At 38.8% G+C, this 16,372-nt stretch overlaps 1 protein-coding gene across 1 annotated transcript; it reads left to right on the forward strand.

The window, feature by feature from the left end:
• The first annotated feature begins 1,991 nt into the window (after window positions 1-1,991).
• LOC110112719 (ammonium transporter 3 member 3-like) lies at window positions 1,992-7,818 on the forward strand. The gene is given in 4 exon segments (XM_028695882.1): window positions 1,992-2,552; window positions 3,749-4,118; window positions 4,121-4,166; window positions 4,168-7,818. Coding segments are annotated over 4 exon segments (1,320 nt in total). The 3' UTR covers window positions 4,511-7,818.
• The last annotated feature ends 8,554 nt before the right edge of the window (window positions 7,819-16,372 follow it).

Raw genomic sequence — 16,372 nt, forward strand, 5'->3', positions numbered from 1 at the left:
GATAACTTCGCTAGAATTCAATGAGCTCAATAGAGATGATGAACGATCTACGCTCTGATTTGCGATTGCAAATTAGTAAGCTCAATCTTCATGCACATAATAATCATGTTATTCATAAATTCAAATATATTATAAAATTTGAAAAATCTTTAAAAGCGCTATCGTTATCGTTAATTTTTGTTCCTTTATAAACATTTTATTCGATTTGTAAGATAAATTAAGTGATTGACAAATTTGATAATTAGCTTGTAGGAAAGCAAATAGATACCCCAAGGAAATAATACTTTCTCATCTTCATATTACTAAAAAAAAATAAAAATAATAAATAAATAAATAAAAGATTAAAAAAATAAAAAATAAATAAATAATAAATAAAAATATTATTATGTGAGAGCAAAGGAAATCACCGGCTCTATTGTGGTCAGTGACCTCGTCGTTAGTAAAGGCGTAGGCACATAGAAGAAGGTGGAAGGCAGCTTGTGAGAGTTAGGTTTTATAATAATTTTAGTTAATTTTAGGTAAGTAATATTGTTATTGTTGTGGGCTAGAATATACGCTGTGATAGTGTTGTAATTTTACATCTTAGCGTTGCACGGATATCCAGCTCACACACAGAGAACACATGATTTTTTACGTGGAAAATCCTGGAAAGGGGAAAAATCACAGCCCAGTTGAAAAGATTTCACTAGAATTTGAGTTGAGTACAGTGAGCTGACTCATCCTTGAGGATGATCATATTATAAATGTCAACCATATGATTGAAGTCTAGCGTTAAATCTAGTGTCACTTGGAAGTTGGGGCGTCAGTTAGTAGTCTGACAATGAATTGGTAGAATTCTGGCGTCAATTGATAGTCTTGCAGAGTTTAGGTCCTCAAGGGTTGGTATGACGAAATTCAGGCCCTTAGGTGGTGGTCCAGTGAAGGTGAGGGCCTTAGGTGGTGGTTCGGCGAGAATGAGGGCTTTAGGCTGTGCTCTGGCGAAGGCGAGGGCCTCAGGTGGTGGTCCAGAGAAAGTGAGGAACTCATGTGGTGGTCTGACAAAGGCAAGGGCTTCAGGTGGTGGCCCGCCGAAGGCGATGGCCTTAGGTGGTTGTCTGCCGAAGGCGAGGACGGTGGTTGAGGAAAAGCTTCTTCCTTCTCTTCTTTCTTTTAGTCTTCTTGCTTGAATCCCTTTTCAAGAGAAATGAGGGTTTATTTATAGATTTCTGGAGTGGCATGACCCGTAAATATGTGAGAGATCAAGGGTAGATGGGAGTGGTTGGATGGACGGCCGATGTTGAATCCCTTGATTATGAACCGTTTGATGGACATTTGAATGTCTTAGTGATGTCGGATTTTGGTTATCTTGGGCTCGTTCGATTCTTCTTATTGAGCCGCTCGATTTGGCTATAAGCATGTTATGTTTGGAAACCATTTAGTAATCCAAAATGTGGATCGAACCTTCCAACAACGCTTCTAACCCTTGATTTGGACATGTTTGGGCTCGAATTGGGTTGGATTGGTGACATTATGTTCATAATTTTGAGACGCTCAGTTTGACTATAAGTTTGCTGAAATCGGAGTTCAAATGATCCCAATTTTAATTTTGAAAGTTTCCGACTTGATTTTGCATCAAGATTCGTGCCCGATCAAGATAATTTTTTGACGACGTATCAATTATAAAGATTATAACATTAAAAAAAAATGTTAGCTAGATCAAGAAGTTCTCATGCCCTCAGAGCCCCTACTAATATATTTTAAGAAAGCGCCAATATACTTCTCAATAAAATAAAAAAAGCATGAATTTATTAATTTAAATATTTTTAATATTCATTTCAACCAAATTAGAATTAGAATATTCTATTTATAACCAAAAAATTTTCTTGCTTCAAAAAGATTCCATTTTTTCCTCCCCCACAATCACTCAACAAACTCCCCTTTCTCCGCCTCTACAAATAAATCCGTGACACCTCCACCCCCATTCCAAAACCCTAAATTCTCTCTCCCCCACTATGTCTTCCCCCGACTGGCTAAACAAAGGCAACAATTCATGGCAACTCGCCGCTGTCACTCTCGTCGGCCTTCAAAGCGTCGCTGGCCTCGTCATCATCTACGGCAGCATCGTCAAGAAGAAATGGGCCGTCAACTCCGCATTCATGGCTCTCTACGCATTCGCCGCCGTCGTCCTCTGTTGGTCAATTTGGGCTTTCCGCCTCTCCTTCGGCATTCCGCTTCTCCCTTTCTTGGGCCGTCCGGATGTCGCCGTACTCACTAATAGCTACATCACCTCGCCAGGCTTCGCCGGATTGTATCCGGCCGTAATGCTCGTTTACTTTCAATCGGTGTTCGCGGTGATAACCCTAATTTTGATCGCCGGCGCGTTGCTCGGCCGGATGAATTTTAGGGCTTGGATGCTATTTGTGCCATTGTGGCTTACTTTTTCGTACAGTGTTGGATGTTTTAGCTTATGGAGTCCGAATGGGTTTTTGTTGAAGGCGGGGGTGATGGACTTTGTCGGAGGATATGTTATTCATCTTTCGTTTGGAATTGCAGGGCTTACTGCGGCTTATTGGGTAATTGGTGTTTCATGAAAAATATTAATCAATAACATTAATCATGAAAAACCAATTACCTAATAACATTAATCATGAAAAACCAATTACCCAATAAGCCGCAGTAATCCCTACAATTCCCGACGAAAGATGAATAACATAACCTCCGGCGAAGTCCATCACCCCCGCCTTCGACAGAAATCCATTCGGATTTCATAAACTAAAACATCCAACACTGTACGAAAAAGTAAGCCACAATGGCACAAATAGCATCCAAGCCCTAAAATTCATCCGGCCGAGCAACGCGCCGACGATCAAAATTAGGATTATCGCCGCGAACACCGATTGAAAGTAAACTAGCGTTTCCGCCGGATATAATCCGGCAAAGCCTGGCGAGGTTATATAGCTATTAGTGAGCACTGCGAGATCCGGACGGCCACAGAAAGGGAGAAACGGATCGCCGAAGGAGAGGCGGAAAGCCCAAATTGACCAACAGAGGAAGACGGCGGCGAAGGCGTAGACAGCCATGAATGCGGAGTTGACGACCCATTTCTTCTTGACGATGTTGCCGTAGATGATGACGAGGCCAGGGACGCTTTGGAGGCCGACGAGAGTGGCAGCGACGAGTTGCCATGAATTGTCGCCTTTGTTTAGCCAGTCGGGGGAAGACATTGTTGGGGGAGAGAGAATTTAGAGTTTTGGAATGGGGGTGGAGGAGTTGCCGGGGATTTATTTGTAGAGGCGGAGAAAGGGGATTCAGTTTGTTGAGAGATTGTGGGGGAGGAAAGAATGGAATCTTTTTGAATCAATGGATGGTGGGTGTTGGGACCTATAAAGGTGGGGCTAAAAAGAGAATTTTTTTTGGTTATAAATAGAATATTCTAATTCAAATTTGGTTGAAATGAATATTTAAATTAATAAATTCATGTTTTTTTTATTGAGAAGTATATTGGCACTTTTTTAAAATATATTAATAGGGGCTCTGAGGGCATGGGAACTTATTGATCTAGCTAACATTTTTTTAATATTATAATCTTTATAACTGATACGTCATCAAAAAAGTATCTTGATCGGGCATGAATATTGATTTGAACTATGATTTCAGCAAACTTATAGTCAAACTGTGCATCTCGAAAATATGAACACAATGTCACAAAATCCAACCCAATTCGAGCCCAAACATGTCCAAATCAAGGAACCTTTATTTGGTCCGGTGAACGTACGTAGAGCTACGTTCGTCCGACACTGAGATCATGCCACGTAGCAAGCACAAACGAGAAATACCGAGCGCTCCGTACTCCGCCAACATCGACGCCTCCGTCGCCATCCTAAACACCCACATTTGCACCTCCACCAACCTCCTCATCTGGCTCTACCTCGACATCTTCTTCTTCGGCAAACCCTCCGTCATCGGCACCGTTCAGGGCATGATCGTCGGCCTCATCACCGTAACCCCCGCCGCCGGCCTCGTTCAGTCCAGCTCCGCCGTCCTCATCGTCGTCTTCTCTGGCAGCATTCCTTGGTTCACTATGATGGTTCTGCACAAACGCATTCGCGTTTTGAAAAAGATAGACGACACGCTCGCCATTTCCACACGCACGACGTCACGGGGGCGCTGGGCGGGCTGTTGACTGGCCGACCCGAAGCTCACCAAGTTGTTTTTTGGGGATGATCCGAAATTCATCGGGCTGGTTTTCGGGTTGAAGGATGGGCGGGTTTGGGCCGGGTTGAGGCAGATGGGAATGCAGGTGGTGGGGATACTGTTTGTTGGTGCTTGGAATGTGGTGGTGACGACGGCGATATGTGTGGTGATTAGGATGGTGGTGGCGCTGAGGCTGAGGGAGGAGGAATTGGTGGTGGGAGATGATGCCATACATGGAGAGGATGCGTATGCGGTATGGGGGGATGGGGAGACATATGAGAGGTCTGTTCATGGGCATGAGGGGTTTGATGGGGTTAAGGATGAGGAGATGATGTGATTGATTGATGGATGGTTGAATTATTCCGTGCGGAGTCGGACGGGAAGTTTTCATTCGGACTGTGAGTGTACATACTATGTACAAAATAAATAGTGGCATATAATTTGAACCAAAGTATGTATGAAAATTATACTCAATGTACACTCATATTCTGGATGGGAACTTTCTATCTGGATTTTGCTGGGAATAATTTCTTGGGAGATGGGGAGTATCTTTAATGATTTATTTTTTATATTATTTCATTTATTTTATGCGTGTAATTAAATTTTTTATAGTTTTGTTTGTGAAGTTTGGAATTTATGATGGTTTATAAATGAGTATGTTAAGTAAAGGAGTGGTTTTTATATATGTCATAAAACTGTTATGTATTTGTATTTTTTTATAGGTCTTTGTGTAATGTCTTGAAAAATAATTTTATAATTCTGGTATTTAGAAAATTAAGGGTATTATTTGCAAAATTTTATTTTATTTTACATTTTTTATTATGACTCTTGTATTATTGTTCTAATTTGTCATTTGTATTATGATTCTTGTATGATATGACGAAGGGAGACAAAGCTCTTACCTTCTTGGCTAAGCCAAGTTACATCTTTAACATAAATAATCAAACCATTAAACCTTCACCAATCAATCAATTGTATTATCTCATCACCATTAATCCTAATAAAACCTCACACTCATGAATATTTATCTTATACACACTGCCATTCTAATTACCAAAAATACCCCCATCATCACAACCTTAATCAAAACAAGAACAAGCAGAATCCCAACTAATTGTGTTCCTATATGCATAAAACCAACCCTAACACCCCCATTCTTAACCATATAAATCAACTCAATATATTTCAATTCAACCCCAATGAGATACTAAGTCAAATTAGGGTTGATGAGCAAAGCCCAACATGGGGCCCTAGTTGGGTACCACGTTTTGCTCGAACGGGCTCATCCCACCTACACCCACCCATGGTGACTTTCTTACTACTTTTTGAAGTAGGTTTAAAATAAAAAAAAATTTAATTTTTGTACTAAAAATTATTTTAAAAAGCAACAAAAACTAATCAATTGAAACCTGATGCTAGTCCTCTTTCTGAATGAGCTGAAAAGAATTAGGCTGTTGTTCCTTGGAAATAATATATAGCAACAAGCATAAAAGGGTGGCTAGCAACAACACTCATAACACCAACCTGAAAAAGCAATCGCGATGAAATGCACACAATTGAACGAATATCGACGAACTGGCCAGCTCAATGCGTGGACTAGAGCCGACCAGGCTAAAGTGGGTTGACCCATAATCAACTTCGATTTCTTTTGGGACGGCTTTCTTACTGTTTCTTAAAGCAACTTTCTAGTGCAAAAATTAAAATTTTTGTAATAGAAAACTGCTTTAAGCAGCAGTAAAAAAACTGTCCCAAAAGAAATCTAAGGCTTCGTTTGAGACTGCTTTCTTACTACTTAAAACAATTTTTTAATTAAAAAATTAAAACTTTTGTACTAGTAGTAGGAAAGCCATTCCAAACGAAGCCTAAATAACAGACAGAAACAGAGATGAATGCACGCACAAACCTGCAGGAATCCCCATTCCATCAAACATATACACTATCATTTGGGAAACATCTAGTAGATTCTCTGCCATGTAGGAGCAATACAATCATTGTCATGCACTATTGTATAATGTGATAGATAGGACATTTGGTATATGAAAAGAGAGATTCCGAGATGATTTCCTTAATGATTTAGGCTAACATTATACTCGCTTGTGTAGTCTTGCACAATCTCATTGGACACTACCATGGGAATGATATGACTTTAATATATCACAAACTGAAATACATCATAATAGTGATTTGGGTGAAGTTCAAGTCCATGACGAAGACCCAAACTTACATGGAAGAGCTAGAGAGACAATACAAAGTGACACCTTCAAGCATTCAATCGCAACTAGTGATGCCGTCGCTGGATCTCCGATGAACCTGTATGAAAGAATTGCAAGCCAAGCAATGGAACAGGGAAACGGAGCGGTATGCTCCTGTATTTCGTATATTTGATAACTGGTAAAAAGTTGTCTAACAAGCTCTAAGCTATGCTCTCCTATATGTATATTTTCTATTGCTGTAGCAATAAAACAGAAAATACTATAAAAGTAAAAGGCAACATTAAAGCAAACTATTGGAGCAGAAATAAGAAATGGAATATGCGGTAGTGGATGGCGTATCTGGTAGTTAGTCCCGGTTGTGGTATGCCGCAGGAGCACTATACTGCATCAGTTTGTATTGTCGAAAGGTACAAACTGGTGGAAACTGAAATTTTATTTTAATCATATCATACGATGTGCATCATACTGTACGATATGCATTATATTGTATGATATATGATAATCATGCTTAAATTAATCCTATGACTAGGAGAATAATTATGGCTAATTTGTTCGATCAAATCGTACAGGACGATTGGTGACGATCATACTGTACGACACGAGCGATGCATGGGATGATAATTTATTGTCGACTATCGTACAATATAAAATACTATAATTTTTCAACTAATCGTACAGGACGATCCCTCAATTTCTATTGTATGAACCAAGTGCTGCAAGGGATAAAGATTTATCGTCGCCAATCGTATTAGACGATCAATACAAACTCTTGAAATTAAAGTATATAACAATGCAATTCGTAATATCTAAAATTGCTATTTTGTACTAATTATATAAGACGGTCGTAAGATTTTACTAGACAATCTTAATCAACAGATTAAAATATAAGGCTTTTTGAGAGTCTCTCTATTTAAACTCTCACTAAGACTTATTCAACAAACTTTTTGTTTCTATGTGTCTTGAGAGGGAGCATAGAGAAGGAGATTAATAGAGCTTTGGGAGAGAAAAAAGGGAAGTGCTTTTTGTGAGGGATTCACAAGGTTACTCAAAGTAAGGTTCTTGCATGTATTCTTCAAGTCTCTATCTTAATTCTTTGGTGATTTCGGGGATACATTCTATGACACTTGGTTGGAATTCTCTGGCATCACTTGGAGGGTGAAAAATGATTCAATGTACTCCACCTTCTCCTAAAAAGAGAAAAAGCTTCAAGGTACGCTGCATTCATTAAGAGGGTGAAAAAAGATTTCAGGTTCTCTACCTTCACTAAAAGGGTGAAAAATGATTCCAGGTTATTTGCTTCACTAGGAGGTGAAAGAGTAAGGTCCTCTACCGCATCGAGTTGGTGGAAGAGATTTTGTAAGGACTTCTCAGCCTAGCTATGGGGGCTGAAGGAGAGTCACTAATTGTTTAGTGCAATGCTCAGGGGAGGACTCCAGGGAGTGGATGTAGGTTTGACCAAACCAATATAAATTTTGATTTGTTTGTTCTTATTATTTTCACACTTTATGTTTTTGTGATTAATTATATGGTTTAAAAATTTGATCTTTTTATTATTGTTAAATTAATTAGCTTCTGCATCGAGTGATAAAATTATTTGTTTTCATATATTGAAAAAGTTATAAATTTGTTTTTGTTAATGAAAATTTTAAATTACTAATTCAGCCCTTTTTGGGGTCTAGTTGACCCTATGGATCATTAAATATTTATGCTGGATATCACACTAGGGTTTCATTTTACAGATTTCTGAGGGTCTATATTTTGATGTCATGCTAGTTATCTGTCTTTATATATTTTTAGATGTTTCAATAGAAAAATTTACATGTTGGCTAGTCAAGTTGGGACACATAGGATAGTGACATAACACTTCACACTTTAGATTCTTAGAGCATGGCTTTGCCAACTGACACTACTAGATAACGTTGCCACCTATTGTTCTTCTTTTTCCACCACGTTCATTTTAGTTTACAGCATTTTATCATATACTCAATATTTATCATAATTCTAAGTATCATTTAGAATTTGCCCGAGCTTTACAAATTTACCATCTTGTAGGACTTTGCTGCCTTAAGTTTTCTATAGTGGCCTTCAGTTCATGTTCACCCTCTTCCCTTTTCCTTTTAGTTTTCACTTTACATTGGTATTGATGATGTTTCATGTTTTTATGTAGGTTTCAAGGTGAACCAGAAGTTAGTTAGCTAGCTAGCTGCAGGAGACTTTAGCTCAATAACACTTTTAATAGTTTGTGCATTTCCTTTTTGGTTAGATTATATACTCCTATGTCACTCTACACAGGTTCTAGGAGATATTTGGAAACAAACAGTCAGCTCCAGTAGGAAGCCCTGAGTTACTCAGGTACACTTCTTTCTTTGTAGCTTTATATACATTTGCATAATCTTTTCTCTCTTCATTTTGCCGATTCTTCTATTGCTTTGTGCAGGTCCTAGAAGTGAAAAGTGCCCTATCTTGAGTAGAGCGAAGCTGTTGGCTTCCTCTTCAGGCACATATTTAGGAGATAGAGTTTAATCCTCAGTGAAGGACAATGTACTTTTTCTTCTTTTTGACTAATGTAAGCTTATAAAACGATGAAAATTATAAACTTATATATAGATTATGAATTAATAAATAAAGCAATTTATAAATTCAACAGTTCACAAGTTCCCTTCTTTCTACTCTTGTGACTTCAGTGGTTGTTGTACTCATGGTTTTAAACCCTTGTTGGAGTTAGCAGTTGCGCTCTTTCCACAGTTTTGGTTTGAGTTTTGAGGCTTTGATTTCTTCTACCATCTGCTTTATGCGGCAGCCTTTGGTAAAGGACTACCTGATTTGCTTTTATTGACTTGTAAAGAAATTTGCATACCTTCTCCCTTATGCTTCCATCCTTTGTGTTGTGCTTTGGTGGATTTGTCAAAGAAGACATTCGATCCTTGCTTGATGCTTTACAAATTTGTTGAAGGATTTACAAGTGCTGGGTTTAGTGGGTAATACCAAATATAGGTAATTCCTTAACCCTTAACCAATCAAGAAGACTTCAATCTAGGTCACTTGAGTTCATCAAATTAGGTGAGCTAGGTTTTAAAAGCTTTTGTCATCTAATTGCTAAAATGTGGGTTCCTTTAGTGCGACCTTTTTTATAATGTGTTAAGTAAATGGAGCTGCTGATGACTCGATCACATATGGGCTTGTCGAGTCCAACCTAACATGTCTATTCAAACTTTAGACCTGAGCAATGGGAAATGCGCTATCCAATGTTGAATCTACTAAAGTTGGTAGATTAGGAGTTATCCTTTATAATTGAAGATTTTGTAACCTACATATATTCGATAGTTTCTCATGACTCATCCTTCCCATTAAAACTTTTATTCTCTAGTCTATTAGGAGAATTTGTGGACCATGACTATCTGAACGTGTCAAGTCAGATAAATCTTTATGCTTCTTACAATCCCTACTGACGGTTGTCGAAATGGGAGTTCCTTTACTACAACCTTTCTTATGACTTGTTAAGTAGATGGAGATGCCAACGACTCATTTACATTTTAGCTTGTTGAGTTCGACCTTTACACCCATTCGAATCTTAAACTTCAGGCTGTAGAAAAACTTAGGCTGTTCTAGCTCAATTTACATGAGTGTGTAGGGTTGGGGCCTAGGGTTTTCACCCAAACTCTCTCAGTCCTGGCCGAAGGGTGTAGGCGGAAGGCCAAGGAATCAAAGGTGTGTGGGGCTTAGGGTTTTCACCCAAACTCGCTCTTTCTCTCTGCGCTCAAATCACGCAAGAAATAATGATGTGGCTGCGGTGAGAAATCGAAGGTGTGTGGGGCCTAGGGTTAGGGTTTTCTACCAAACTCTCGGTGAAAAGAGGCTTGCTAGGTGGTGGAATATTTGGTTGGAGTAATCACGGTTTCTGACTCATCTTGAAGATTTTGTTTTTCTCTTTACTAAATCTAAGTTGATTATTCTGTCTTGTTCATGGTCTTATATTTGCTTAAATTATTTTGGAAGGGTTTTCATGCTTTTTTTGATATATGGGGTTTTGCTCTCCTAGTCTCCTGGACCATGATGAAAAGCTTAAATTAATTTCTTCACAGAAGTTTACCTCTGAAATGGATTGTGGCTTACTGGGTTCGTCTTTCAAAGGTAGATCTGCTTGGATGATCTTTGTGCAACTATGTTACTAGGCAACCAGTGGATATAATAACTTGCAGCTATGTGCTTTTAGATTTTTTAATAAAATTTTATATTTAGATGTTCGTTAATGCTTCAGTTGGTGTGGTGGGATTCTTGTTATGCCTTGGACAATGCTATTCTCCCCTTGGATGGCCAATTTGGGCAGCCAGGGGATTCATGACCCTTTCTCTGAATATGGCAATTTGAAAAAAAAAACTGAACATTTTAATATGGGTTTGTGATGCCGTCGCTGGATCTCCGATGAACCTGTATGAAAGAATCGCAAGCCAAGCAATGGAACAGGGAAACGGAGCGGTATGCTCCTGTATTTCGTATATTTGATAACTGGTAAAAAGTTGTCTAACAAGCTCTAAGCTATGCTCTCCTATATGTATATTTTCTATTGCTGTAGCAATAAAACAGAAAATACTATAAAAGTAAAAGGCAACATTAAAGCAAACTATTGGAGCAGAAATAAGAAATGGAATATGCGGTAGTGGATGGCGTATCTGGTAGTTAGTCCTGGTTGTGGTATGCCGCAGGAGCACTATACTGCATCAACTAGTTTGTGGGAAGCATATGTTAGTCTTTATCTTATCAAGAAAAATATCATTAATTTCTCAAAGCACAAGTTCTGTCATATTATCCCACTACCAGGCAACAAGTCACCGACGCCATTCAACTGGACAGCATTTAATGCTTGGAACATCGAGAAGAAAACAATTTTTATTTATTTGCAACTTCCATATATCTTGCTGTCATTAGTTAAATATAAATCAATTGAATTAAACATCTTAAATCGTGAATTGTGTGCCAATCCCGCAGGATTAATCAAAATTTAAAATACTTATTGCCAAACAGTTTTCACCATTTAAAACGCTCGCGATTTAGTAAATACTAATTAAGAGGATTTACAAAATTCTACTAAAGTTAAATCCTAGCTGCATCCAAACGGCCCCTTAGAATTGTGATGTCAAACAATTTTCAGGTTTTAAACCTCTCAGTGTTTACTAAATCTGTATTTACAGTATTTACTAAATCCCAATTCCAGCTAAAAGGCCCCTCAAAGACCTATATCAAACAGCAGCCCTAATAGAAATAATACCTTCAAAATTCATAACAGCAATAAAGAGTTTTACAACCAGATATCAAAACAATTCAAGAAAACATAATCAACAAAGTAAAATATTAAACTAAAGGCTAATCAGAACCTCAAGTATATCATCAACACAGGTAAAAAGCAAGGCACATACAGGAAATAACTAGTAGAAGTCAACAAAAGCAAACCCTCATCCCGCGCTCCCTAATTTACTCTGATTCAAAGTGAATTTGCTTGATCCAAACTAGGCGATCCAAACTAGGCCAATCTATGACATGGGTCAAAAGCGATCCCTAGTAGTGTTGGGTCTGATTCAAAGTGAATTTGCTTGATCCAAACTAGGCCAATCTATGACATGGGTCAAATTTTTTTTCTCAAAACCAGACTTAACTTGAAACCTAAAAAGACATGGTTAGAAAATATTAGGAATGACCTTTCTTTATTAGATTTAAACGAGAATTTGACTTTTAATAGGACACAATGGAGAAAAAGGATTCATGTAGCCGACCCCACGTAGTGGGATAAAGGCTTGATGTTGTTGTTGTTGTTGTTGTAGACTTAACTTGAAACCACATAATATAAATCAAACCATTTTGACCCATTAATAATGTGAATCATGCATTTTTTTAAAAATATTAACACGATCTATTTAACCTAAATATACAAACCTTAAAAAAAAAAAGATCTGTTTACCTAGGGGTGTCAATATTTGACACGACACGAAAATCCGACCCGGACCCAACCTGGAAAATCCGGGTTGAACCCGACCCGATTTTAAAGTAAATATCTAGTTTTTGCACAACTTGAAGTTGATGTAAAATGAATTGAGCCAAGATTTCAAATTCAAACCCAACCAAAATAATAATTTTATCAACCCGAATCTAAATTAGGTTGTAGACATCCTTCCATGAGATACGACTCTATCAACCTACCAACCGTTGTCATCAAACTATCTCCTGGCCAACATCACATCACCCAACCAACATCATTGAATCACTACTTGACCTTCATCATTGAAACACTACTCAATCATTATCAACAGATCACTTTCTGACTTCCTTCATCTAACTACCACCAGCCAACATTATTAGATCACCATCTGCTCAAATATAATCCTATGGCTATCGTCCTCTAACCTCCATTGCTTAACCATGATCATTCGGACCATCATCAATGGACCACAGTCCTTTTGACCACCATCACCTAACTACAATCCTCTAACCATTATTGTATAGCTATGGACCTCCAACTAATGTCGCCTCCAACCATCATTGCCTAAATACAATTCTCTGATCATCATCATCTAACTACAATTCTCAGGCATCTATCGCCCAACTATGGTCCTTTTAAAAATTATCCCCTATCTATAATCCTCTAACACCATCGCTTAACTATGATTCTATGATAATTGTTGCCCGATTATAATCCTCTAACCATTATCGCACCTAAAATGCACCAAAAACCAAGGTTATGAAAACCGAACCGGACCACGAACTGGAAGAGGGAGAGGTTCACGATTTGACCGGTCAAACTGGGGTCGAACCGGATGACGTAATAAAATTATTTGATTTATTTTAAAAATAATAAATTAAAAAATAACCTTGTTGGGTCCTGGAGTATTTGCGGCGGTAGAGAAATATATAGTTTAACGTCTTAGCATTGTACAAAGATCCAGCACACACAGATAAAAAAGAGAGGGTGTAGCGATCATAAGAGACACCAGAGTTTTTACGTGGAAACCCCTAAAAAGGGGGAAAAACCACGGGGCCTGACCCAGTTTGAATGAATCCACTAGTATTTGCAGTCGATTACAAATGAGGCCCTTCTTAGGGAGAAGGCTTTGGCTTCATGATACAAATATACATCATATAGAGTGCATTACATAGTGAGAGTTACAATAATCAACATAGATGTGTTTGTTTGGTCGGCATGGTCATAGTTGATAGGATAGAGGCCGAAAAGACCATAGTTGGCAAAAGATTGGGATCAGAAAGACCGTTGTCTGATGATGGAGGTCGGAAGGGCCATAGTAGGCCACAGAGGTTTGAAAGATCATAATCGATAGGAGACTGGGGTCTGAAAGACTGTTGTCTAGTGATGGAGGTAGGAAGGACCGTAGTAGGCGACGAAAGTCTGAAGGACCGTAGTCGGCATGAGACTGGGGTCTGAAAGACCGTTGTCTGGTGATGGAGGTCGGAATGACCATAGTAGGCGACGAAGGTCTGAAGGACCGTAGTCCGCAGGAGACTGAGGTCTGAAAGACCGTTGTTCGGTGATGGAGGTCGGAAGGACCATAGTAGGCGACGAAGCTCTGAAGGACCGTAGTCGGTAGGAGATTGGGGTTTGAAAGACCGTTGTCTGGGGATGGAGGTCGGAATGACCATAGTAAGCGACGAAGGTCTGAAGGATCGTAGTCGGCAGGAGACTGAGGTCTGAAAGACCGTTGTCTGGTGATGGAGGTCGGAAGGATCATAGTAGGCGACGGAGGTCAGAAGGACCGTAGTCGGCAGGAGACCGGAGTCAGAAAGACCTTTGTCAGTTGATGGAGGTCGGAAGGACCATAGTAGGCTACGGAGGTTAGAATGATCATAGTCAGTAGGAGACCAGGGTCAGAAAGGCCGTTGTAGTAGGGCGGTACTCTGGTAGAACTCTGGGCGTCAGGTAGTGACCCATCAAAAGTTTGGGCCTCAGGTGGTGTCTTCGTTGAACACAGGGTCTCAAGTGGCTATTCGGCAGAGGTGAGGGCCTAAAATGGTGGTCCGATGGAGCAATAGCGTCAGGCGGTGGTCCGGTGGAGGTGAGGGCCTCAAGTGGTGGTTCGGCGGAGCAACGAAGTCAGGCGGTGGTCCGGCGAGACTCCGGTGGTGGTCCAGTGAGGCTCCGGCGGTGGTCCGATGAGGCTCCATCAGTGGCCTGGCGAGGGTGAGGGTCTCAAGTGGTGGTCCGGCGAAGCTCCGGCGAGGCTCCTGCGGTGGTCATGGAGGAGCTTCTTCCTTTTCTTATCTTCTTCTCTTCTTGCTTGGGTCCCTCTTCAAGAGAAATGAGGGGTCTATTTATAGATTTTCTGGATTGGCATGGTCCGTAAATAGGTGAGAGATCAAGGGTAAATGGGGAGTGGTTGGATGTACGGCCGATATTGAACCCCTTGATAATGGACCGTTCGCCAGGCATTTGGAGGCTTTAATGATTTTGGAATTCAGCAATCTTGGGCTCGTTGGATTCGTCTCGCCGAGCCAATTGATTCGACTATAAGCTTGTTATGTTTGGAAACCGTTTAGTAATTCAAACAGTGGTACGAAGCTTCCAACAGAGCTTCGGGTCTTTGATTTGGACTCATTTGGGCTCAGATTGAGCCGAATTTGGTGTCGTTGGGTTCGTATTTCCGAGACGCTCAGTTTGACTATAAGTTTGCTGAAATCAGAGTTTGAATGATCTCAGATTTAATTTTTGAAGTTTCCGGCTTGATTTTGCATCGAGATTCGTGTCCGATCAAGATAATTTTTGGAGGACGTATAAAACCTAAATAAATAAATGCTAAAAAAATAAAAACAGAAGTCATCCCCTAAGTGATTCAATTTTTGGCTTTTGCTTGCCCAAAATGGCAAAAAAAAAAAAGGTGTAAATGTTTAGTTTTCTCATTTACTTTTGTGCTGATGATGTTTTGATATTTAACAAAACTTCTATTCCTAATGTTAAAAAGTTAAATGATATTTTGGATTATTTCTCTCTTTGTTAATCATAATGAAAGTTTAGCTGTTTTTTCTTAAAATACTCTGGAGGCAAATAGCATTTGCTAGCTTTTGAATATTTCTAAAGCTCAAAGTAATATGAAATATTTGTGCATAATTATATTTATATATACTAAAAGCCTTATTACTTCTGATTTTTATCCTTTGCTGAATAAAATCACTTATTTACTTGTTGGTTTGAAGGCTAAGACCCTCTCGTTTGCAGGTAAAGTAAACTTCAATTTATGAAATTTACTATTTGAAATCTTATTTCTTACTAGTTCAAGAGTCTTGTTAATCTTAAATATTGCCTCAAATTCATAGGAAAGGTATGCTCCAATATTCTTTTTCATAGTGATGTTAATGCTAAGAAAATTTATATTATTGCTTAGAAAGATGTGTGTAGGCCTAAGTGTTATGGGGGTCAAGGTCTTCCAGATCTTAATGATTTATATTATGCTTATTGTTATTCTTTAATATGAAGGATATTAAATTGACATTATCTCTTGTCTGGCTGAGTTAAGCATAAATACATTTCTTTATAGAAGCCTCGGCTTCTGTTTATTAGAAATACTTATGCTCTATTGCTGGAAAAATTAAGGATAAAATTTCTTTTATTATTAATTCAAATAGCTCTCTTTTCCTTCTATTGGGACCCTTAGTGTGTTGGTCACACTTTACATGATTTAGAAGTTAACATCTGTTATTGTTGGCATTCAGTTTCTAAAAAGAATTTTATTAGTAATGGCAGTTGGTCTTTGCTGGATACTTTACCGGATTTTGTTTCTTTAACTGTTTCTCGTATTTCTATATAAGATACTGTTTTTTCCTTGCTTGTAATGGGATGCTTTCTACTCCTTTTAAAAGCTTTCATATGGCTTTTTATAATAGCTTTTTAAGAGTAGAATGGTGTTCTTATATTTGACATAAGAGATTTACTCTATGTTTTTCTTGCTATGCTTGGATGGCTTTGCTAAAAGGGTTATAAAAACCGCTAA

Source organism: Dendrobium catenatum, unplaced genomic scaffold (genome assembly GCF_001605985.2).
Source record: "Dendrobium catenatum unplaced genomic scaffold, ASM160598v2 fragScaff_scaffold_705, whole genome shotgun sequence".
NCBI classification, from domain to species: Eukaryota; Viridiplantae; Streptophyta; class Magnoliopsida; order Asparagales; family Orchidaceae; genus Dendrobium; species Dendrobium catenatum.